At 51.0% G+C, this 24,817-nt stretch overlaps 5 protein-coding genes across 5 annotated transcripts; 2 read left to right on the forward strand and 3 right to left on the reverse strand.

Moving 5' to 3' along the window:
- Positions 1-3,763: 3,763 nt before the first annotated feature.
- dspC (dual specificity phosphatase YVH1) lies at positions 3,764-5,333 on the reverse strand (the record flags this gene model as incomplete). Its single annotated transcript, XM_056660372.1, has 4 exons — positions 3,764-4,211; positions 4,307-4,657; positions 4,953-5,174; positions 5,290-5,333. The coding sequence occupies 4 exons, from the start codon at positions 5,331-5,333 to the stop codon at positions 3,764-3,766; spliced, it is 1,065 nt and encodes a 354-aa protein (XP_056506870.1).
- A 4,019-nt stretch (positions 5,334-9,352) lies between these two features.
- Positions 9,353-11,570, forward strand: znfA (putative C2H2 finger domain protein; the record flags this gene model as incomplete). Its single annotated transcript, XM_056660373.1, has 3 exons — positions 9,353-9,804; positions 9,886-10,998; positions 11,072-11,570. The coding sequence occupies 3 exons, from the start codon at positions 9,353-9,355 to the stop codon at positions 11,568-11,570; spliced, it is 2,064 nt and encodes a 687-aa protein (XP_056506871.1).
- A 773-nt stretch (positions 11,571-12,343) lies between these two features.
- NUU61_009849 (uncharacterized protein) lies at positions 12,344-13,615 on the reverse strand (the record flags this gene model as incomplete). Its single annotated transcript, XM_056660374.1, has 1 exon — positions 12,344-13,615. One exon carries the CDS (start codon positions 13,613-13,615, stop codon positions 12,344-12,346), a length of 1,272 nt encoding a protein of 423 aa, XP_056506872.1.
- Positions 13,616-13,901: 286 nt separating this feature from the next.
- NUU61_009850 (BTB domain and ankyrin repeat protein) lies at positions 13,902-21,216 on the reverse strand (the record flags this gene model as incomplete). The annotated part of the gene is made up of 9 exons (XM_056660375.1): positions 13,902-15,619; positions 15,852-18,959; positions 18,997-19,166; positions 19,475-19,595; positions 19,649-19,751; positions 19,816-20,010; positions 20,064-20,491; positions 20,560-20,770; positions 20,881-21,216. The coding sequence occupies 9 exons, from the start codon at positions 21,214-21,216 to the stop codon at positions 13,902-13,904; spliced, it is 6,390 nt and encodes a 2,129-aa protein (XP_056506873.1).
- Positions 21,217-22,661: 1,445 nt separating this feature from the next.
- On the forward strand, positions 22,662-24,083 carry NUU61_009851 (uncharacterized protein; the record flags this gene model as incomplete). Its single annotated transcript, XM_056660376.1, has 1 exon — positions 22,662-24,083. The coding sequence occupies one exon, from the start codon at positions 22,662-22,664 to the stop codon at positions 24,081-24,083; it is 1,422 nt and encodes a 473-aa protein (XP_056506874.1).
- Positions 24,084-24,817: the final 734 nt, after the last annotated feature.

Raw genomic sequence — 24,817 nt, forward strand, 5'->3', positions numbered from 1 at the left:
ATTGCCGATCAAGCTATAGAACCCTGCAGGCTCGGACATGTCCGCTTTCTGGCGATATTCAAGAACACAAGAGACATATAAATAAGTATAATACGGGTAAGAAATAAATCAATCTGAAACGCACACGTTCCCAATTCTGTAACTCCAAGACATGCCCTGCACGCCACCACCTGAAGGTCAAATGCCAAATACATTTTATCTTCTATATATATATATATACTTTTCTGTTTCGAATTTGACGCCCCAGCATCGATCAGCCGCCCGATAACTTTTGCCCGCCACACGTGGGGGACTTGTCGGTAAATGATAGTGAGGAGAGTAAGCACTAAGCATAAGCCGGGGCCGAGGGTGAACGAAACTCGAGGGGAGGAAGGGGCGGGATGGGACCTATAGTAAGGGCCTGTTATAGGTCGCCCCCCTCTCCGGGATCAGCTCAGCCCTCAGCTCAGCCCTAGTGGGCTGCCTTATGCCGCACATACCCGTCATTCTGTGGCTTGACTTGGTATACAGGACTAATAAGAGTTGGGCTAGAATTGAGTGAGCATAGTTCTGGAAGTATTGGCATTAGAATATGCAGTTCTTATTGTCTGGCTTGGGCATATAAGAATATAGAATATCGCCGGGTTGATTCAATGTATATAGTGTGGAGACTGGCTGCATTGTATATCGAAAACCGACAGTCTTTCTCAATTAGGGATACACTTAACTTGGGGCTAGTTTCGGTTTTCTCAATCACTTACTTTATATGCATAGAACAGGCATCACCCGCCAATAGTGGTAGTTGATTCCCCTATACTAAAATGTTAACAACCCCCACCCCCAAAACGACCAAAATAGACCATAGCAAGCCGGTCCATTTTCGTTGATTCATGCCCAAAGAAAAAGAGCTGCCTAGCACTCCTGTCATAACTGCATGTTGCATTTGGTGCTGGGATCGATATACTGGTGCCTTCGATCAGAAACTCTCAAATTTGAGTCCATACATACCTCGTGTATATAGAGTGCCGCCTATCTCCCACACTAGATGGAAGTGGCAGGCATAAACAAATCCTAAAATTAACGCGGGTGATCCGGCCTTGCATCATTCTGGAAGCTCGACCCTCCTAAGAAGACGGGCCCTACACCTCTAGCGCCCCAGTAGTGTTGTGTGTATCTATAGATCTCCCGTGGTAGCAGGTATGTAGTGCGGCCCCGGGCAACTAGGAACTAAGGGGGGGGGGGGAGGGTAGGGGGACAATAATGTACAGGATATGGATCGAGTATACACAGATATCCATTCTTGAACCATTTGCTTAGCTCTGGAAAGAGAGGAGGGAGGGGCGGTTTATTGCTTATTCTTAGAGCGGAAATGAGTCGTGTTGGATTCCTTTGGGGTCTATTCAACATCAACTATACATTATTGCTATATATGTCATATTCATATACTGCATCATTCCATCCAAATATATCCTATGTCCATCCCCAGATATATCTAGCTACATACCTTCTATGCAATGTTGGCAGCTAGGCTGCATAACCAACCCCCAGCTCCGGCACCATTGCTCGGCCTGTTGGATGAGTTCCCACAATCCAGCTCCGAAGCTTTGCATATTTATTAATTGGTGGGGAAGGGGGCTGTGTAGGCCATGGGGCGAGAATCCATCCCCCCTCCCTCTCTCTCCCCTCTTTCACTAGCTATGGCGGTTAGTGTATCTAGGCGCTGAAGTTTATAACTGAATGTTGGTGGCTAGAGAAGATACATAAATACACATATACATACAATAATATGTCACAGTAATGATTTTGTTTTGTATAAATTACATAGATATGTGATGTTAGATCTACTGTCGAAGGGATATTCGATGTCTGACTATGAGGTCATCAACCAAGCTTTGTTTATTACTGTGGAGTATATCAACCTCCCCTCTACTAAAATATGACTATAGCCAATACTCGTATATTCAAGCTATGGTCCATAGCCGGCTCGTATTATAGTCCCGCGTGATATCCAAAAGAAAACCAGCGAAGATCGCCAGTTCTATAAGGCCCCCGAACCCGCAACCGAAAGTCAAAAAATTAGGCTGTCACTGATTCTCGACTCATGCAAGGCGATCACAATCAACGCCGTCTTCGGTTGTAAGGAGATTCCAGACAGGATGAATATAATAATACCCACTGGGAAAAACGTGAAATAAAGGCTGAGAAAGAAAAAGAGAGAGAGAGAGAGCTTGCTGTCCCCCTGCAAGGCAGTTTGCACTGCCCCACCCCCACCAGAGCCGGGCAATCGCCAATCATGGTGCCCCGTCGGGGAGCGAGTCAGGTATGCAAGTATAGCATGGTTCCAAGGCTGAGAGGGTTGCCATACAGATTAGAATCTGTTTCTCCCTCCCTCTCTCTCTCTCTCTCTCTTTTCTTTTACTGTGTCTCACTAGCCCAAGCATATATATATATATATACACACACACACGTATATGCACAACTAAAACAATACAGCAATATAACAAGGCGAATCCAATTCACGGAAAAATACCAGAACCAGGCAATTACCCGTAATACCTATACCGCCAACTCGTCAAGCACCAAGCCAATCGGGAGAAACAACATCAGACCCGCTTTTGCACAGCCTCCCTGTAGTGTGTTCCCCCCCAACCCTGGAAAATGCGTCCCCCATCAGGTTATCCATTGAGTGAGATCCACTTTTCTCTTTCTTACTCTCTTTCTATCTCTCTCGTTTTTACGCGCTCTTACTCTCATACCTTCTTTTTCTGGTTAAAAGATAAATTCACTTTTTGATAAAGTTAGTAGGGAAAGTTAATAGCGCGCATGTGGGGCATGCCTTAAATCCAGCCTCGTGGGGAAATAAGAATTGGGAAAACGTGAAAAAGGTTGGGGGGAAGTAGCCGGGATTGGTGAGATCGAATTGTGTGGGTGGAGTCATGTCCGCGCTCGACCAACAGAAGGCGGCTGGTGACATTCCTAGGTTCTTGTTAGCATTATTGGAAAGAGTGGCGCGCGACTAAGCACTGTACATACATAGATAGATGTACCTATCTAAGTAAGTTGGGAGTAGTGCGGTGCAGCCCTAAACCAGTGCCGGATTCTTCGGCCTGTTTCAGACCATACTGATACTTGTATTATTTTATTTATTATTTTAGGTTTTGTTTTTGTCTTGTCTAGGCTACCAGCTTGCCAATGGATGGGATTTCAATTGTGTTTCTTGATATCGGCTACTGTTGTCACAGGGAATATGTGTAAATACTGGTTCCGAAGTAGATCTCAATAGGAAAGCAGATCAGCAAGCGGCTGGACTGGTCTCACTGTGCTGCCTAAGATCCTCCATCCCTTTTGTGTTGCCAGTGTGACGGCAAAGAGGAGAGCCTCGTGTGGACAACGCTAACGACAGAAGTAGCGGAGGGGTCATGCTGGTGCCTGGCCTTGAAACGATAAATTATGGGGTTTGCCATAATTTCGCGCCAACCAAGGATGCCACTGTAGGCAACACAGGATCCGGCAGTCGTGTCGACCCAGAGAACAGAGGACTGAGTATGAATGGACCGCTTTCTATCCACGCAATGCACGCGTCACTTGTCAGGAACAACGACATCCATAATGGCATCGAACCCTGTGCCGTGATAGGGTCATCTAGATCCATTCGATCAAGCCCTGATAGCCTAGAGAACAAGAGAAAGCCGTAGCAGACATCCTGTCAGATTCTTTGCAAGTACCATAACTCGTCACTCTATAGATGCAGGGGCGCAATTTCATGATTCATCAAAGCGTCATTTCAGAGGTTGCCGCGGCCAGCGCCAGACTCATTGGCGTCCCGCATCCCAGGGGGAAGACGGATGCCTAGAGCGGGGGGAAGATTGCCAGGCCCTCGTGCGAGATTAACTCGGTTGGTAACGTCGACTCGAGCTTTGGCAAGGCCGATAGCAGGCACCACCCAGCTGCCGCAGCTGCATTGCATGCCCTGCCAGGCGAATTTCCCAATGTTGGCGCCGCACGTCGTGTTAGGGCAGGTCAGACGCCCGGATAGTGGGGCATCATCGGGATGCCCACTATGTGATGAATCCGCTTCCATTTTTGATCCTTCTTCTGACGGGAAGAGACTCGGACGCATCCATGTCAGCGGGTGTAGAAAAATATGGGCGCATTCAAGGTTGGCCTTGACCTTGGCACTAGGTTGCTTTTTCTCATGGTAGATGATGAATTTAGTAGATGCGAGCTTGCGTCTGTTTGTGATTGCTTAGTTTGATTTCACTGCCACAGTGCCAAGGGCAGGATTGATTTGTTGTTTTTTTTTGTGGGGAGGGGATTTGCAACTAACCGGCATTTGCGACATTTCACCTCGACCGTTCGACCACTGTCCTCTTGGGGCCGCAGGGGCTGCTCATCTTCAAACCGCACTGACTTCATTTCAGGAGCACGGCCGCACGCTACACTTTCCTCGACCTCGCGGCGATACAGCCAGCGCTGGTAAAGCGGGTGTTCAGTGACATCATCAGGACAGCCCATCTCGTGGTAAACCGATAACTGTTCTATGAACCCATCATTAGGCTCACACATGGGTCGGCATTCCTTGAGAGAAGCCAGCGCGGATTGCGGTGTGAGTGCCTTGGGCTGCTGGTGGAGCAAGTAGGCGATGCAGATAGTTGCGGAGCGGGACTTGCCCATCGCACTGGGTCGGGTCAGCCTCCGTGCGTCTTACCCCCTTCCAAAAGAAAGACAATCGAGACACGGCTCGTAATAATCAAATCAACAAAGTACAATCAAACTCCAGCCATGTGCAGATCGCAATTGATAGACACGCCGTGACGTAGGAGGCAGGGTGCCACAAAACGCCCTGTCCATTCGAATAGAGACACAGAAGGGGGTGAAGTGGGGAGCCGGGAAGAAGTCCCTCGGAAAAATCCAGAACAACAACAGGTAAAGAAGGGAGGCAAAAAAAGCAAAGAAAGTAAGAGTGGACTAACCAGTGGACTAGGGCGCCTCCACCGGCATCTAAGCCAGACTGAATAAAGTTGATGGCGGCTGGGAAATGCTCCAGAAGGTTCTCGTCGTCGACATCATCGACTTCTATGCAATGGTGCTGATAGGGTCCAAATGTCTCCTCGGTTTGATTGAGTCGTAGCACCGACAGAACATGCGTGATGTTTGCGCGTGCCAAGGCGGCCTTGTTTTTGAGGCAGAATATACTACAGGTCGGGGGGAGGTGGTTAGCAGTGATAGACATCAAGGCGGTAGGCTGAAGCAGCCTCGTAATTCGACATCCAACAGCAAGGGGTGTGTATGTGTCAGTGGGCGACCAACCCTCCGATATAGATGTTATGGCCTTCGATGCGATTCATGGCCATGATTCACAGGTGTTCCTGATCATGAAAGATGGGGGTTGTTGAATAAAGAAGAGAACAAGTCGTTCCAGGATAAAGAAATTGAGCTGAGCCAGAAAATGATCCGTTTACTGGTTCCCCAGGCTTCCCGATGTCTGCTTCGATAGGGCGGAGGTCGAGCCGCCGAAAAGAGTCTGCTAGGGCAAGGGCAAGAGAAAAGCAGGTGACTTCAGTGATGCCTGAGGCATGACTATCCCCAGCTCTCTCTCTGTGGAGGTCACTCGCTCTTTGCCAGTTAAGACTGCACCACGATTGTACATTGTCTCACTAAGCGCTGTATAATGCACTGCTGTGGGCTGATCCAGGACCCCGGAGCTACCCTCCGCATTTTGGGTTGTACAAGACCTCTACTAACTTGCCGAAGTATGCAGTGGAGCCCGAGGAGAAATCCAATCCATTCCAGCTCTGACCTTTGGGGTAATACGACGCGATGTCTTCTCGAGACTGCCGACAGTCCCACCACCGTGTCCTCCGATAGAATAATAACCAGGGATTGTTGACAGAGCTGATGGTCTATAGGGACAATGGCAAGAAGTCTAGCCGAGCGGTCCACGCCGCGAGTGGAGCCATTCGGTTCCCGACAAGCTCCAAGCACCGAGGCATTTGCCATGCGCACTGCAAGGGGCGAGTCTGGGATTGCCGCGGGAAACTTGGCTGTAGGAACAGATTGAATAGTAATAAACCTGTTATATTATATTATATTATCTCACATTATTAATGCTATCAATTGATCTTCATCTTACATGATTGCTTATGCTGAGATCATAGTTATACAAGCTGACTCTCGTCACACCCGACTCTTCCAGGGCTGCAGCCTTCTAAGGCTTAAGGCCGACACTGTCTCGCAGAGGTATGCGCGTAGCCGTGGTCGTGGACTATGGATGTCAAATCTTGCGCTCCCTTCTTTTTTTTTTTTGCCATGCGCGACAATCCCTACCGAAATGGAAGTGCAGAACCACGCACATCGATGGAGTAGTATGTTGCTTAGCCATCACCGAAACGTGTCGAATGCCCAGAGATCGAAGGCAAAAGGAAAAAAGGAAAAAAATTAAAAATTAAACGGGACTTGTGGATAGCGACGATCGCTCAGGAATGGCAAACTTTATTGCGACTAGTCTGTGTATGGACCTGGTGGCATTTGTATGGACTCTGACCGAGCACTGAGGTAAAAACAGAGAAAGTAAAGTAAATAAAGGAATAACCATGCCACATGCCAAGACACCTCCTGAGCTGGAAACCTTGAACGTGGTTACAGTACATGCCCGAAGACTAGCGGGGACTGTCGTGTACTATAACCATACTATGTCGAACTAGATTGCCTCACTTTTGAGAGTTCCATCAGAAAAGAGAAAACAGAAAATAGGCACTAACTTAAGTCATTCTGTGAAAGTCTCAGATCTAACCTGCAATGTAGTATAGTCGATGGCGATGGCGATGTGTTGGCGTGATAGGGCTTACTTCGCCTGGAGGACTAACCTAACCTACTGTAGGTGTGAGGAGAGTCCCGAAAGAGACTAAGCCCTGTCTGTCAGGGTGAGATGGCCCCTAATTTCGTGCCCAGGCACCTTACCCGAATATAGTATAGATACAATGGATGGGATTGGCATGGGAAATCCCTTGATAGTAACCAGCTCGCGTTTCAGCTGCAAAGTGACCAAGAATCCGGTGAAGCGCATCAGAAAAAGAAAAGAAAACCCTTGAAGCTGGTGTGGAGAATTGGGATTATTTTCCCTTTTTTTTCCCTCCTGGCAAAAGTACGCATTGATTCTCTGTTTATACCAACGATATACCAGAAATATAGAGTCCATACCTTACGCCCAGGTGGAACTTGGGCAATCCCATGTCTCATCGCGAACACCCCCCTGTTCGCTCACTGACAGCGGCCATTGTGGCAGTGCATGCAGCCTGGCCCCAAGTGGAGTCCACTAGCAAATCAGTGGGGCCTCTCTGTCAACGACTCAGCATTACATGTACTCATGTGGAGATCAAGAATGTTCTTTCTCAGCCTATACTCAACTTCTCTAAGAATGTCGGAAATCTGAGTCTTCTATGGAGAGAGAAGGGTTATTACAGCGCATAGGAAGAAAAAGGTACAAGAGAAATATCAATTAATCCAATTTCATTTACAACCGTCCGTATCTTTCCTGTGACACTATACCCAATCTTGGATCTGGGAGATATTAAGCCTACTGCCAAGGCTTCCAAGACTCTGGTGCATATTTGTCCATTGCCACGATGCAAATCTATGTATGCTCTGTATGCCTTGTAATGGGATGGTCGTCCCCCTCTTCTGCCTTGCTCACCCGTGGTTCGATAGAACGTGTCTCTACCTAAACCCGGTGCCTGTCGCGTTTTATACCCAAGAATGGTCCTGCATGCGACATCCTGCCTAAAAAGATCCCCATATATACCGGCTTTGATTTCTGGAGATCTGACCTATGGTGAGTCGTCCAGTATACGAGGGACGAGGGTATAGAACAAAGGCCCCCCACTTTACCTGGAGAGCACGGGATATTTGATATTAATATTAATATTAATATTAATATTTCTTTTGGTGGTCTGCTTATGACGGGGTCATTATTGATGCCCCGTGTTTCGCCCTGTCCAATTTTCTCGAAGCTTCCCGGTTCCTCGGTTCTGTACCCGACAAAACCATGGCACTTCAGAGTCTGGACACCTACCAGTATTTCTACCAGAGGCAAATTACCGGATTCACCGGTGTGCCTTCTAGGGCTGAAGGGGGGTACTGTAACTGCCAGAGAGCTTAGATTCCAGCCTTGTGTCCCTAACATGCTGAGATCCCATTTCAAATGGCCCACTGGTTCGCACCGTTGGTATGGGTATTGTCATTTATCCAGGCCATACATACATATACACACAATACAGACATATACACCTGGGTACGTCAAGATCTGGTTTAACTCGGACCCATTGTGGATTTCTTTTCTTTTCTTTTCTTTTTTCTTTTGTCTGTTTTTGGGGAAATTCAGCATGTCATCATTCACATTCCTCCTTTTACCCTTTTTTTTTTCTTTTCTTTTTCACTTTTCCAATTTACTCGGATCGACGGGCGAGGATGAGATCACCCCAATTGCCCCTCTGATACTTCCCAAGGTCGAGAGACTCTTGGATCCAATTAAACTGCTCCGCCCCGGTTTCCGAACCTCTGCGTTTCATTTCTTCATCTTTTTTTAATCTTTTTCTCTGATTTGTTCTGGACTTGGTGCCTTTTCAGCTTTCTTTTTTTCGCCAATTTGCCGCTTTCTCTGGGGGACTGAATAGAATCCACCCTCTTATACTTGGCACACTTGTTGCCATCGAATCGCATAGGCTTTCCTGTCTTTCTCTCTCTCCTCTCCCTCACTCTCTCTTTTTCTTTCTACCATGTGCCGTCCCTGTCTCATTGCCAGCCATTGAATCGCCACAGTGGATTCTATGGGACACAGACGGCTTCTTCCCAAGGCTGTGTGTCACGATTGCGCGAAACGTTTCATCCCATGACCGTTCGCCAAAGGGTCCTGAGCAAGGTTGGTCTCTTTTTCTTATTATTCAATCATATACTCCCTCAGCCCTATTTCACGCAACTCATGTCACCAAGTCGCCTCAAACCCTGCGGTCCCACCGGATGGCCTGACACTTATTTGGAGTAGACTTTCTCCAGCCGCATGAACATCGCCTGCGACACTTGACACACGTCACCTCTTTGATTTTTTTCTTCCATTTCGCCTCTTTCGATTTTGGTTCGGTATTAGAAGCTGGTTCTTCTTTATTTCAAGTCCGAGACGGGGTGAGAGATATCGGCCCGCTTAAGAATCGCCGCGCCGGTTTCACGACCGTTTGCACTCAACTGGATTGGGTTATTGCTGCGACTGTTATCGTGATTCGACCCTTATCGCGACTTTTTTTTTATATCTTTTGGATGGTTGATATTACCTTTCGCCCGGTTTCATGTTGGACGCGCCGGCTATCGATTCGATTATAGCATGGACCCTCGACTTTCCACGCCGAGTTTCCATGATATCAGACAGAACGACCGCCACTTCGTTCCTGCCCACACTATGCCCGAGCTGTCCTTTGCTTCCCACGGCCCGTTACCAATCCCATCCCGCTCCACCATGACCAATGCTCCTCCCCCACTGCCCCCGCCGCCGAGAATCCACGATCTAGAGAATGGCTACGACGCTGGCTGGCACCACGCGAACTCGGGCGACTCGGCCACTATTCTCCCTCCGATAAACCCCAATTCGAGCTTGTTTGGCAGCCGCCGTTCGGAGGCTGTCCCGCAGAGTGATCCCATGGCGTTGGATGATTTGGAAGGACGGCAGAGTGGAGTGCCGGGATCGCGCAGTCCGGAGACTCAGATTAAAATCGAGCCGCCGCCCCTAGCCGACGAGGGATTCCCGAATTCCATGTCTGTCAACCCGGCAGGTCCAATGTGAGTTTCGAAATGAGGATCCAAACTGTTCCTGGCAGCTACCTCTGTTTTGTGCGATTGTACTGACTCTATAACTCCCAGGTTGACGAGTGACCGCAATTTCTCGCTACAAAGCGTCAAAGAGTCTTCGAATGCATACGACCAACATCTGCTGTCGAAGATCGGGAAACCGCTGTCCCCGCGGGGATCTGTTAGTATGGGGACCGACAACCGAGGTTCGATTTCCGCCCTCACGGTGCCATCCCGGGGTAGCAGCAATCTCCCCTCGCCGGGGCCATCTGAAGGCTCAACGCTCGATGTGAAATGGTACAGCAGTCCGCAGTCAGGCGGAGTGTCTCCGAGAAGCAAAATCGGCTGGAGAGACTCTGCAGATGGGCGGAGTCCGAGTGTGGAGAGCATTGCGCCCTCGGCGGCATTGGACTTTGATCACCCAGGTTATGTGCGGGATATGGGCCGGCGTCGATATCGCAGAACGACTCCCCAGCGAGAGGACAGCATCAGCCTGCCGAGCCGATCCAATCGGGGCAGCTACGACCAGGGCGTCTTTTCAGATATTGAGGGCGAGTTCTCTACCGATGAGCCCGCTCCGCCGCGACAGTTCATTCTTCGAGAACCCACTCCACCATACCTGGATTCCTCTAAACAGGGCATGAAGCGACGAGCATCGTCTCCCCCGCGGGAGCCGATGGGCGACGATCGACATACGCTGCATGTGGCCACGAGCAATGGGGACCTGTCGCAGAGACGGACAAGCGGGCAGCCATTCAGCAATTCTCTGTCGGTCGCTAACACCTATGCGCCGAGCCAGCGAACACTGTCTGCTACCTCGTCTTTGAGCATCCGAACATCCGGCTCATACTCATCTACGCTTTCCATTGGAGGCAGTAGCATGACTAGCCTCTCGCCATATGATCGACCTTCTCCTGGGGGCCTTTCGCCCAGCTCCGATCTCGATACCTTCCACGAAAAATCTATCCTCAACCCCAGCTCACCCGCCGCTCTCGTCCAGCCAATCACTGTCAGAAACCCCCAAGGCTCCAACTCTCTAGAACCGCCCACGACGGATGCCACAGGCAAGGTATCCATGCCGGCAGCCCTGGACGTTCCCAAACCCGCACCGAAGATAGGCGGGCTCTTCATCTGCGACTGCTGCCCCAAGAAACCCAAGAAATTCGACAATCCCGATGACCTCCGGTAAGTTATAGCCATGATTACAATTCATGATAAGCTCCCCCCGCAAGTATCCGTTTACTAACATCTCATCCAGTTCACACGAAATGGAGAAGCAATATTCATGTCAATACTGCAACAACCGCTTTAAGAACAAAAACGAAGCCGAGCGCCATCAAAACTCCCTCCACCTCCGCCGCCACTCCTGGTCCTGCGCGGCGCTGCCCGGATTCCAGGCGGCATTCCACGCCTCGGGGGCCGCAAACTGCCAAACGAACGCAGGGCCCTCGCACGACACGTGCGGGTACTGTGGCGAGGAATTCGCCAATTTCCCGCAGCCCGACTGGGATCGTCGCTTCGAGCATCTTACCACCGTGCACAAGTTCGGCGAGTGCAACAACGCCAAGAAGTTCTTCCGCGCCGATCATTTCCGGCAGCATCTTAAGCACAGCCATGCGGGAACTAGTGGCAAGTGGACGAATATCTTGGAGAATGCTTGTATGAAGGAAGAACAGCCTCCCGAGCCTCGCGATAAGTCTGCGTCTGCGTCCATGGTGGCGTCGAATTCTATTGGCCAGGTTCTTGATGAACAATGACAATTACTTGACCGTGCCGTGATGCTTTGCATACCGGCTTTAATTTGTTGGTTGTCTGGCACGCGCTGCACGAGACCCAATATGCCTTCGAATATAAGGAGGTGTAACTGGGTTTACGAACTGACATGATCTTTTCCTGGGTTTTCTCTTTCTTACTCTCTTTCTGGATGACACAGGGAGTTTCCTGGATTTTGACAAGGGTTTTATACCAAGGGGGTCCATCCGTGAAAGCGCGCTCGGGTGTATTCATTCCCCGGTTGCATTACCTGGGTGGAATTGTCATCATTCTACATCGGCGGAGTCGGTTGTTTTCTGGGTTAAGCTCGGTGGTTGAAATTCGACGATTTCTGGTTGTGTCTGTCTTTTGTCTTCTTTTTGTTTATCCCTATACATATATCCCCCCGTCCTGATACATCCCACGCCGGAGAAAACCTGTTTGTATATAGATTCTTTGCGTATAGCAGCCCCGACAAAAAGAACTTGTCTTAGAAAAAAAAAAGTACGGATAAGACCCAAAGCTTTTCTGTTGTATGCCAATCAAATGACCATTGACTTTGTCATAGTCATAGAACTTGCCGGAAAAAAAGAAATAAAAAGCTGGTCATAAACGACACAATGCCCACTGCCATTCTCGCACACCTGGCCCAGGAGGAGCATAGCATGTCCTTGGCGATGTCTTCTTTTAGAGTGACTGGCGAATTCAGTCGACCGGCTTGAGCCTGAAGTATACAATCGGCAATGGCCTCCACTACAAAAAAGAGCCTGTCTAATCATTATTCTGTATCCTCGAGTAATCGCCCAACCTTCGTAGGAGGGAGCAACGGAAGCGCCACTCGATCCGGTATTGTATCTGGACACCAGTAGGCAATCCCATGTCGAAGCCAGGCAGCATATGTGCCGGGCACAACATCAGAACCGGGGTTATCCCGCCACAGCGAGCCGAGAGTGACCCGGTTGACGCGCAGGATAAGACCATGCGCCAGCTTGAACCCAAAGCTGCGTGATAAACAAGCCTCGACAATCTCGCGGGCCTGTCGTTGTTGCTGTGATTCGTCTTCCTTCTCCCCATCTTCCGGTAAAGATAGCGACAGCAGATCAAAAGCCTTCTGTCCATTCCAGGCCGTCAACTCATTGACGAGCTGCGACCCCTCCATAAACTCAATTGCATAGAAATGCTCCATGCAATACGCCGGCCCATCCCAATTACTCTCCGCATCAACCAGCCCCATCACCGCCGTAGCCACCTGTCCTTGGATGATATAGTCCGTCAGCATCCGGCTCACCTCGTCCGGCCCGATAAACGTCCCATCGTCCTCCGTGATCGTGAACTCGCCTCCCATCAGGGGTACCCCACGCAGCAGCGGGTTGGCATGCATCCCCTCGGTGGTGGTCCTGTTGCCGTCAACACTCCACAGAGCAAGCAGCAGACGATGGCAGCGCGCAAAGAGTGCATTGTCGGGCAGCGCTGCCAGGAAATAGTTGCACAGGCTATAATGGGCCGCGCCACTAGGCGCGTAGGAGAGGATCTCGTAAGGCGAGTCCGGGTTGGCGATTGTCGCGTGCCAGAGTCCGTCGAGATCGCCTATCTGCATCATTCCCACGTCTGCGTACACGCCGCCGTACCGGAGGAGCAGCGGCCAGCGCACAAGGTCTGAGGTGTGCTGGCGTGCGTAGGGGCCCGTTAGGGTCCCCTTGGTGAAGGCCTCTGGGAAGAGGGTAGAGTCGGTGACATCGACGAAATTCGCGATATTGCCTTTTGACCCTGGTTGTCGGTCTGTGATCCGTACTATCCAGCCTTGTTTGGTGAAGCGGCGGTGCCATGCTCGCACTGTGCGCTGTGTGTATGGGTGCATGCTCGCGTAGCCGGAGTGCCAGAAAAACCAGATGTTCTTGACCCCTGTTACGGGCGGCGGATGGAGCAGGTCGACGTCGATGTCTGCGTCGGGGCGTAGGTCGAGCTGCTCAGAGGGAACGACGTGCATCCCGGATGGAAGAGGATATTCCATCTTGGTATTAGAGGCTGACATGGATGCAATTAAGGTCATGTTAGATGCTAGCATATTTGTACATGTTGTTGTCTTCGAACCGGCTGCTTTTTATAGATGTGAAAATCTCGGGGATTTCGGAGTCACCAATTGCAGTGTGTGTTGATCAAGCGTTAGCAATGATGACTCACGTCTTTTAGTCCACCTGGGCATAGGCTTGTGGTCGATCGGATCCACTTGCTAATGAAAAGACTAGTATGAACAGGGTCTCTTGTATTATATCTACAGCACATGCATGATTCTTAGTGCCCACTCTGATACTCGCTTGATTATCCTTTTGACTCCTTTATCCCCGGTCTCTCCCCTTACCGCGCTGATTCCCGTGTCCACCACGACGAGCGTTGTGACTAGAGCCGCTGGCATGGTTCCCACTCGAGGTGCGCTGGGTCTGTACCGGAGCATGGCCATTCGTGTCTTTTTTAGGTGTAGAATGACCAGGGGCTGGGCCAGATAGAGACTTGTGGGCCTTGGAAGTAAAGGAGTCATCAGCAGCTGTAGGAGCAGGTTTCTTGTTGCCCCGTCGCTTGCGTGAGCTGCCAGCGGCGCCAGGTGCCTTTCCACCTCGCCCGGATTTCCCTCCACGAGGCTGCTGATCCGAATCAGGCTCGATGAGCCCTTGCACACGCTTGCTTTCTTGATCCCACCACTGCTGGAACTCCTGCTCGGCCTGGATGTCTTGCAGATTGTGTTTAGCCGTGGCAGCTTCGCGGATTTCGTCTTTCTCGCTTTGCTGCTGGTGCAGGATGGTCGCGAGGGACAATGAGCTGTGGGATGGTGAGCGTGATCCTGGTGCGTTGGGGTCTGGGCGTGGGATGTGGCGAATTGACTGGATGGCTGGCTGTGGGGAAGTAGACGGTTGGGTGGGCTGCGGAGGTGTCGAGGGCCCAGAGGTAGGGGTCTTGGAAAGGGACGGAGACTGCTTGATATTGCCCGAGACGCTGCGCTTTTGTGTTTGCTGGGGGGTAGCTACTGGCTTCGACCGCGGCGGCGTCCCCGCCACGGTCTGGCGAAGAGTCATGGCGGGTTTCTGGACGGCCTTGGCTGGTTCCGAGGTAGGAGTGCTCGGCCCACTTTGACCCGGCAGAGGGTCAAGTTTGCCTGGCGTCGCGGATGAGGCTGGCGCGGGTATCTGCCAGGGATTTCGCGGTACTTCTTTCGCTTGTTGCTTTGCATCCAGCATCTCTTGCATCTGCTGCTGCTGCATCTTCTTCCGCTCTTTCTGGGACGGCTTGGATGCAAAGCTGCCGCTGCTTTCGCGACGATCAGCCATTCCCAAGGTGAGATTCGATACGCGGGACTGCGATGTTTCGCCCATGATGTCCTTGAGGTCCTTCTTAGAGTTCGAGATAGCAGGTGAGCTCCAGGGTGCCGGTGAAGGGCCTGGTGGGGATGCGAGCGCCCGCTTTTGGTTCAGGGTCATGGCTCGAGATTCCGACGGCGATTCCGCTAGCAATGTCTCCTGCGGCAAAGACATCTGCTCATCCAAAAAGCCTCCATCCCCAAGGGACTCGGCTTCTGGAATGCTTCCTGTCAGAGCAGGGGAGTCGGGGTAGGATCGATTCTCACGCATGCCTTCTCCTGGTCTCGGTGAGCGCATCGCACTCTTCCCTTTCATCGAATCAACGATTGACAACGCGGGCTCCTCATCCATTTGAAACATCAAGTCACTAGTGGACTTTCTTGGCCTCAAAACCGGGCTCAGAGCAGCGTTGGAGACATCTCGAGAGGCGATGCCCTTCCCCTTGCGGGCCGTCGGGGAAGCAATGGCCTTCTCACTCGGGGCGGCTCGTGGTCGCACATTGTAAGATTCAACCTGGTTGACTCGGGTTTGCAAGGTCATTGCATCAATCCTTCGTTGCCTATCCGTCTCAACAGAACTGACTATCTCTGGGTATTTCTCGAAGATATAATCTTCGGAATTTCGTCCTCTAGAAATAGGAAAGCATGAGAGCTGGTTCTCATGGCAGACCGCGTCGAGCTCACGGAGGATATCCTCGTCCAGATCTTCCAGGTATCTGTTAAATCCAGGTCAGTCTTGGGGTCAATGTAGTAAGATTGGACCTATTTACCTGTTGGCAAGCATAGCCTCGAGATTGAGACAGATATATTCCAGCGCGGCGTCTTTCAACTCGGCGACATAGCAAGGAGCGACCGAATTGAGAAGATGACAGACATTGCGCGAGTTGACTGTTTTGGTTAGACTTTTAGGCACAGAAGAAGGGAAAATGGCACTCACCAAATCGGCCGAGCATCTTTTGGCAAACTTGCGATAGTCGGTCGATCATCAACTCGTTTGCCACGAACATCACGTCCAGAAGCAAGTCCACAAAATCATCAAGATCCTTGGTTCGAACTTCGTCAAACAAATGCTCCTCCATATCTGCGTACAAGTAACGCAAGACAAAATCAAACGTCGATCGGTCAACGTGTTTGAGATCGACATGAACGCTCTCCCCTGGATTGATACGGCGCATGGCTAACCACTTTCCACCCGAGCGGCCATGGAACAGGGCATCGAAAAAAGGACACCTCTGGCAAATCACTTGGCTGTGGACTTTGATACTTTCCCCGTTGAGCTGGACAACCACGTCCGCATTGTCAAAGAAGGAAGGCTGATTGATCGCGCGTGCCAAGTCAGTCTTCAAACTCGGTTGCGGCTCAACCATCAATCTTGCGGCCCGCTCCAGGGTTGGAAGACCAAGCTGCGTGGCAACTCTCATAACTTCGGTGCGAACCTGGCGGAACCGGGTTGTATTTTGGGGCGAGCTCCGCACCTGATGCCACACATCGAGAATGCTATCAGTGTACAGGAAAAAGACCAAATTCAGAACGGTCACAAAATCCACTCCGTGAAGTCGGATTTGGGTGTGCCCGTCTTTTCCGTACTCAATGTCCAGGACATCTGGTATAGATGCGTAGCATGATTGCCGAAACTCTTGAAGCAGATCCTTGAGAACGGGGCTGCGGCCCATCAAGAGAAACTCATGGACAGGTATGCGAGCATCTGACAGGGAGCTCGTGGCCCAAACAGTTCCTCCAGACCGCAAAGAAAGAAATTGATCTTCGATATTTGCGGCAGAGAGTATAGCTCTTTTAATGGACAAGGTGGAAGAGAGCGCAATCGGGTCACTTGCGGTATTTCCATCAAGAATCGACTCGATGTCTTCTGGCCCAGGCGTTGTAAACGGCGAGAGCGGTAAGAGGTCATCCCAAAGGGTACTTTGTTCGACGTGAACCTGTTCTCTGGTCACATCACAGTCTCGCTGAGCGACAGCGTATGCCCCAAAGGCATTGCTTCGTACTGCCACAGCACTCGAAAGACCCGGTATACGAGCAAATTTGTATTCTTTCGAGGCACCTTCCTTATTCTTAACTCGCTTTTCTTTTCTCCAAGCCGATCCCGATGTCGTGCAGATGATAATGGAGCCGTCTTGCCCTACATCAACATCGCTGGCGGCCATGTGGGATTTCTTTACTGACCACGCCCGAACGGGGGCCGCCAAAGAATTGCGAATCTTGGCTGGATTAGTCGTGGATGCCAGGGCCGAAGAATTTTCTGGTTTGTTGGCTTGAACCGTGAAGACGTCACCTGAACTAGCCAATGCACAAATTGTACTGCCACCAGAAGCGAGCTTGACGACATGATTGACGGAAGCATCGTAGCGCGTGGTCATAAAACTGTCGCGGATGAAGCGCGAGCTCACCTCCAGGGGGAATGACACTTTCGAGTATCCATATTGGGAAAACACCCAGACCTCATTGTTTTGCAGCAAAATGGCCGTTGCACGGTCGATTGCAGATACCATCTGAATGGGGCAGTTGAAGAGGGAGGCACCGACGCGTCGAGGAGTGACCTGGACCTCAAGCGAACGAGCATCCGAGTCCATGAGACCAAGCTGGCCTTCATTTTTGCCAAAGGTGTAGAGACCCGAAGTATTAAATACTACCGAGTGAATCGCAGAAGCCGCAGCCCCCAAGAGTGTCTCCTTCTTGAAGGGATTGAATATCTGCCGCGGCGTCGTCTGAATTGGGACATCATTTCGGTTGCTGGTTCTCGGGAGGCTGTACCCAAGCTGCCCGAATTTGTTGCTCCCCCAGCTGAAGATTTCACCATACTCGGTGATAGCCAGACTGTGGTCTTGGCCCAGGGCAACCGACACAACTTTCTTGCCAGCCAGTCCACCCGTTTCAATGCAGACAAAGCTGAAGCGAGTCGATTCGTCACCTGTTCCCAGGCGCCCGCCAGGTCCAAACCCAGACATGAAGAGGTTGGCCTCGGGGTCCGTTGTGAGGATAGCGGTGTGCAATTTCGACATGACAATGTCCTGGAACTTCAGATGCCTGTTTTGGATAAGAGTTGGCAGGTCTTTGGAGTTAACATGACCGAGAGTGTCTTCCAGTCCAAGACGCTCCATGTGTTCCTGGTATTCGCGGTAAAATCGTTGTAGAAGGTGTTCCGGGCGCTTCAAGGCAACGCGTTCGGGATACTGCCGATCGTCCTGGTCTCCCAGGCCCAAGCTCAGATTTTTGTTGCTTCCCAAAGTGAATACTTCATCAGCTGAAAGATCCATGCGTGGTTTCAGGGCACTTCGGGAGACGTAGACTTCATCCTCATAACCGTCTCCGTAATTTGAAGCAGTATTGGAGGCAGTATCACTTCCAATATTGTCCGCAGTCAGAAAACCTGGCAATTTCGCTGTCACCTGCTTGATATCGCGAGATGTAATGGTGGCACCATAGACATCAAAGGGGCTGTAGCCCTCTCGATCCTTGATCTTGATCAAGTTCCCACTCGGATGATTCACGTTTCCCAATTTATTGAAGTCGGTCGCATCGTGCATGTCGCGCGCCAGCAATGCCTGCGCAATGGTGGCATTGCCAGCATAGAGGGCTCGATGCAAAGCCGTCCACCCACTTTCCCAATCCTGGGCGTAGATATCCAGGAATGGAATTTCGAGCAGCGCGAGTGCGAAATGAGTGGCCGTGGGTTTCGGAGACGAGGCAACATGGTGCAGCAGCGTCCTGCCGTAGTGATCCCGTGCGTTGACATCGGCGCGCGACAAGGTCGTGTTGCTTCGTGGAAAGCCTGGCCGCTCCGGCGCAGAGCTTCCTGGCGAGGGCGCACTCTTCTTAGATTTCGGCGGGTTCGGCGATGAGGCGATCATTGCCCCAGGGCTTGCCATCTTAGACAAGTTTGCCGTGGCGCCGGTACCGCTGGATGCAGTCGTTCGCGGTCCCGCAAACGTCGCGTTCGCCAGGAACTGTCGGAAGCCCTCGACATCATCTTGAATGAAAGATTGCCAAAGTCTGCTCATGTGCTCCGAGGGTGAGACGCGCAGAATCTCTTATCTAGCCCGAGCCGAAGCGTCGCCGTCACCAACCGGTTGACCGCGACGGAAGAGCCGGGTGATAAGAGAATTCCGATTTGGAGGAGGGAACAGGGGATGTCGACGGGAGGTCCAGTCGACGTGGTCTCTGCGATTGTTCGGGGATGTCTGGGTGCGAATTTGGTGACACGAAATCGATTGTGGGTTCAGGGCGCGTGGCGATGCTTGCTTATCTCCGGTCGCGGGGATAGTGCGAAACGACGAAGCGAGAGTGAGTAGTGAGGTGATGGCGATGAGGAGAAAGAAAGATGCGAGAAGCTAAGCACCAAAAAAAAAGGTGACGAAGACGAAGAAAAGAGAACATCGGAACCATTAGAGTGCAATGGCAGGACGCACGTTCCTCCATGCGCCCCGGACGAGAGGCGAACCGTTCGATCGACGGTGCAACGCGCGTGGGGGAGCGATAGGACGAGAGACTTGCTGATTTTCATTCTTTAACTATCTCTTCTAAGCGCATGGATACTAATGCTACAGCAGAATCTTTCGCCCCGCCTCCAACTCCTCCATCTCCCGGCGCAATTGCTTGCGTCGGCGGTTGAGCCCCACGTCCTCCCTGGCTATCTCCATCAACTGCGCTTCAACCCGGTGACAAACTGGGGCGAGAACAGCCCCAGGGGATTCAGTGGCCCTTTCAAAAGACAATAACTGGTGGCTTGCATGCACACATTGTCCACAATTCGCTTGGATGCCACCTCGTAGTAGGCCTTGAGGATATCATGGATATACCGGACGGTCTGCTTGATGTTACCCTGGGCGGTTTTCCGGTACTGTCCTCGCCCGTTGGAGCAGAGTCAACAAGGCACTCCCCTCAACATTGAGGATGAAATTAGCGTGGGCCATCGCATCCCGATACCTTTGCGACAGATCGTCGGTCACGGCAGCCCAGAGACCCAACCGGATCTGCTCATCGGGGCACGTAGCCTGAAGAACCTTGACGATGAAATTGTGGATGATGGCGATCACATCACTGACGTATCCCAGCGCAAGGTCGCTCCATCGGGCCGACTGCTTCATGATGGTGAACAAGAGCGACGGCTGGAATGTTCCAATTTCAAAGCCACGCGAGGCGCGTGATACAACTTCTCGATCCAGATGAGAATGTCGTCATCGCTCGGTCTGGGGAGAGTCTCTTGGTCGTGCAAAATGCCCTCGAGCATGGCATCACATCCCAAGGCCGTGTTTGTCTTGCGAACAGGAAGTCTGTCGGGATCACCCTCTTTTTTAGCAAAGGGATTCTTTCCGTCTTCCATGTCAGAGTCTCCCCAGAACATTTGCACCGCCTGCAGTCGACTTCTGAGCGAGGAAATTCCAGTCTTGTGCTTGTCCAGAGAATCCCATGGAGAGTTGTCACGAAAGAATTTGACTTTGGCAAAATCCGGGTCCTCCTTCTGGTCGAGCAACTGTTGCTGCCCTGGGTTGCGCACAACACCCCATCCGAGCTTCAGAACAGAGGCCCTGCCTTCGATCGAATCGATGACTTTCTTCTCGGCTCCCTTGTCGACCAAGTCGGGCTTGGTCAAAACTCCCATCCCAAAGTGCGATTCCCTTCTGGGTCACACTCCCGCGCCATCTCCAGGATCTCCTGCGTGGCGATGTCCACGTTCGCGGGAATGACAGTGAGCATGATAGAACGAGGGTTCTTCATGTAGCCGAACACCATGTCTCTCACCAATTCGATGTCCTCCTTGGTGGTAAGACCCGTGGTAGTGTTCTTGAAGATACCCGGTACATCAATCACACTCAGATGGTCTTTTTCGGGGCCACAGATCTCCAGTCAAAAGACATCACGGGTGAAGGTGGGTTTGGGCTCATAGGTGTCGTTGTTATTTGTGGTTGATAGACCCATGATATCGTGGATCTACTCAGAACGACCATGACTCGGAGTCTCACCTCCTGCATGGTTGCGGGAAACGATTCGGCATCGAGAGCCTCCATCTTCGCCGTCTTCCATGATCTCAGGCGAGCAGTATGCTCCGGATCAGTCATGAGCAGGAACCAATGAGGCGGTGATGGTCCTGTGGGTGCTTGCATTGGATCTGCGAAAGATGATTTGGGTTGCGAATCGCGTACAAAGCCCACTGTCTCTTGGGAAGGGAAGCTTGGTGAGGCCTTCGAGGACAGAGCTCTTTCCACTGGATTGACACCCACAACAACCAGTTGAGGCAGGTCGATCTTTTCCAGCAAGACTGGATCGCCAAGGCGTTGGCGTGTCATGGTAGCAGAGGGTCTCCAAGTATTAGCCTGATGATGATGATGATAAAGTGTTTAAGGGGTAGAAATAATATCAAGAAGTTTGAGAGAAGAGAGGCCAACCGTGGTTATGTAGGAACTAATCGGCAAATGCCATGACAGTCGTTTGCTATGGTCAAAGAGGCCGAGGAGGCAATTCCTATGCAATCTGCTTGGTAGTATCTTTATAAAATAACAGTTCTTACTGATAAATGTCTTTCAAGGGTTAGTTCTTGGACCAGGCACTAGCTATACACAGCCGTTGTAGACCTTAAAGGAATAAACCAAGGAGCAGTTGCTATACAGAAATAAGTAGACCTATAAAATACGTCATATTGCAATAGGTAAATCCAGAGGCGGCACAAAACATATTCATTGCTTTCCTTATACTCCTCTACTGGTCTCCTGTATGATTTTCCTTCTTCCCGCCAAAATTAATCGTAACAAAGCCAGAGCTTCTTCAATGCAAGATCAAAAAGAATCAAGAGAGCTCCTTTTTTTTCGTCTTTGTCTTCGAGTGGTTAACCAATGCAAGTATCTCACAATTGGGCCCAATGTATACAGAACAGATGACATGATAATTGGCCTGGCGCTCTTCTCGGTTCTTCCAGATCATGGTTAACTATATGAAGTTGGATATCATCTTTGAGTGGTGGGTGGATATCACACACTAGATCAGGTAATTTTTTGCTAGATATTAGGATTGATTTTCGAATTTCTTTAACCCTCCGGACATGGCATTGGGACCAAACAATAAGAGACAATAAAAAATACCTAAAGCACTTCTTTTACTCAACTGCACATGCACTTTGCTGGATCCATGGATATACATAGAACTATGTCCAGTGGAGTTTAGTAACAAAGATGGCCAGAAAACATGGTCGCCATGTGACAACATCACTTTGAATTTTGGAGCTACGGATGATCGTATATATATTTATTCTCTGTATTGTATACGCCGTTGACCTTGACTCCAGCCTCGGCAAGCACGGCAGTGCCCTACATCCATGGATTGTCGATCACGTCCGAGATAAGCCCTAAGGAGAAATGTGTGCGGGGTTTAGCACAGATCGCCCCGGTGTTTATCCAACTCGGATTCACTCAAGATCCTTTTTCTGCTCGAGTCTATATGGCAATTTGAACTTGTGGCTTGGTATGGTAGTTGTTGAATTGTGGGTTTATCGATGGGAGACCACCATTGCGCTAGTGGGCCCTAAAAACAAACGAGTAACGACACCGATTTTTCAGACCTCTTGACGGTGTTTTTTCAGGGGTAAAATGATCAACCCCAAAAAGCTGCCTCGGTACCATGGTTGAATCACATTCATACTACAGGGATGGTGAATATTTACATAGCTTCGATCCCTTATTTTCCAATTCCCCAGTGCCACTTTCCATAGCCTGGGTCTTCCTCGCCGTGTGTTTTGACCATGGCCTCTCTTCGTGTTCTACCAATGCGCCTCAGCATCATGACCATGTTGGTCTTGATGTTGACAATGGCTTTGGCTCGTCCTGCTACAGGGGCTGTGACTCGGGGTCTTCCCAAGAATCCTGAGCACGATCCATTCTACCAGCCTCCTGCAGGCTTTGAGTCCCAGGCGCCCGGAAGCATTCTGCGCCAGCGGAAAGTCGGAGCCGCGATCTTCGGCTTGATCCCTGACCCGGTCGAAGCCCATCAGCTTCTGTACCGCACCACGGCGATCAATGGCTCGGCCATTGCCACCGTGACGACGGTTTTCAAGCCCAAGTCCCCCAAGAAGGACCGCTTTATCTCGTTCCATACGGCCTACGACAGTTCTGCGGCCATCTGCAATCCGAGCTACAACTACCAGCTGGGTGCACCGCAAACCGACCTGATCTCCTCGGTAGAGATGTTCATCATCCAGGCCTACCTGCTGTTAGGCTATGTGGTTGCCTCGCCTGACTATGAAGGCCCCGATGTGGCATTTTCTCCCGGTCACCTTGAGGGCATGGGTGTCTTGGACAGCATGCGCGCCGTGTCCAACTTCAAAGACACGCTGGGTCTTACCAGTGGCAAGCCCATGATTGTCGGCACCGGGTACTCTGGCGGTGCCATTGCCACGGGCTGGGCTGCTTCCCTGCAGCCGGCCTATGCGCCCGAGCTCGACATCAGGGGCTGGGTGCAAGGCGGCACACCGGCAAACCTCACGGGCACCCTGCTGTTCATTGACAACACCGCCTTTAGCGGCTTCATCCCTGCAGCCGTGGCCGGACTCAACAAGCCAAGCACCTACGCCGCACAGCTCAGTCCTCTGATCAACCGCATTTTGACCCCCAAGGGCCGAAAGACGCTCGAGTTCGCCAATTCGCACTGTGCCGTCGGCGACCTGCTGGGCTTCGCGGAGCAATCCCTGTTCTCCAAGGACATTCAAACCCTGGGATGGGATCTTCTGAACAACCCGACCATTCGCTCAGTTCTGTCCCAAAACACCATGGGTGTCAACAAGAAGGAAACCCCCACGGCACCCGTGTTCGTGTACCATGCCACCCAGGACGAGATCATCCCCTACAGCAACGCGACGACGCTGGTGACATCGTGGTGCCACAACGGCGCAGATGTCAAATTCACGACGTATGGCAATGGAGGCCATGCCACGACCGAGGTCATTGCTCTTCCCGACGCGATCAAGTTTGTCGAGGCCGCCTTTAATGGCACCGCGGCCCACGGCTGCTCGCAAAACACCGAGCTCAAAAGTACCCTCAACCCCGTCGCGCTGGGTGTCGAGTTGGAGCCGGTTCTCACTAAGCTTCTTGAGGCGCTTGCGTCGGCAGGGAAGCAGGATGCCAATATCAAGAAAAACATCGATGTCCTAAAAACGCATGTTTCTTGAAGCACTGCGATACCACTACAATACATTGTCAGAGTATCATCCGTCTGAAATTTTGTTTCTATTAGACACTGCCATAGTGTTAGTGGTTTAAGTTATTTATTTTCTTATACTCCATGACTCACAATGTTATCTCTCCTTATCGACCAAGCTTATCGCTGGATTAAGCGACGATCGATGACGTGAAAGAGAGAACTTAATCAACCTTGCAAGTAGAGAGGATGACAAAAGGCAAAAATACCAAAGTAGCCATAGGGACAAATAGACAGGGCTTCGCAGTGCCTCTCGAAGCCAGAAAATCCCCGTGGACGCTGGGCCAAGGCATCAGCAGAGCCGCGCAGGCACCGCCATCACTCGTCGATCGTGCGTGATCTCTTATCTGCCTGATACTAGGCGGTACGCGTACCGTAACGGCGAGCTCTTCGTAGAATTAGAGAATCAAGTTGAAAGAGATGTTGACAGCTGAAGAACAATTAGTTTCAAACAAAAGTAATTGATAAATAGCTTGTATCGCAATACTGAGGGTGTGTATGTGTTCGTGTATGGAGAGAGAGAGAGAGAGAAAGTGGAGAATTGCACGATCAGCAGGCGGAGACCCTCGAGACCCGAGTCACCGGATGTGCGTCACAGCGCGACTCTTCCATTCCCCCTTCTTCGCCCCATCTCCCCTCGATCTTTGGCCTCATTCTTGATCGTGGGCCATGAAGGGTTTCTCCCTCTAAGAATCACATCGTGAA

The sequence above is a fragment of the Penicillium alfredii genome (assembly GCF_028826965.1).
Source record: "Penicillium alfredii strain IBT 34128 chromosome Unknown utg000012l_segment0_segment0, whole genome shotgun sequence".
NCBI classification, from domain to species: domain Eukaryota; kingdom Fungi; phylum Ascomycota; class Eurotiomycetes; order Eurotiales; family Aspergillaceae; genus Penicillium; species Penicillium alfredii.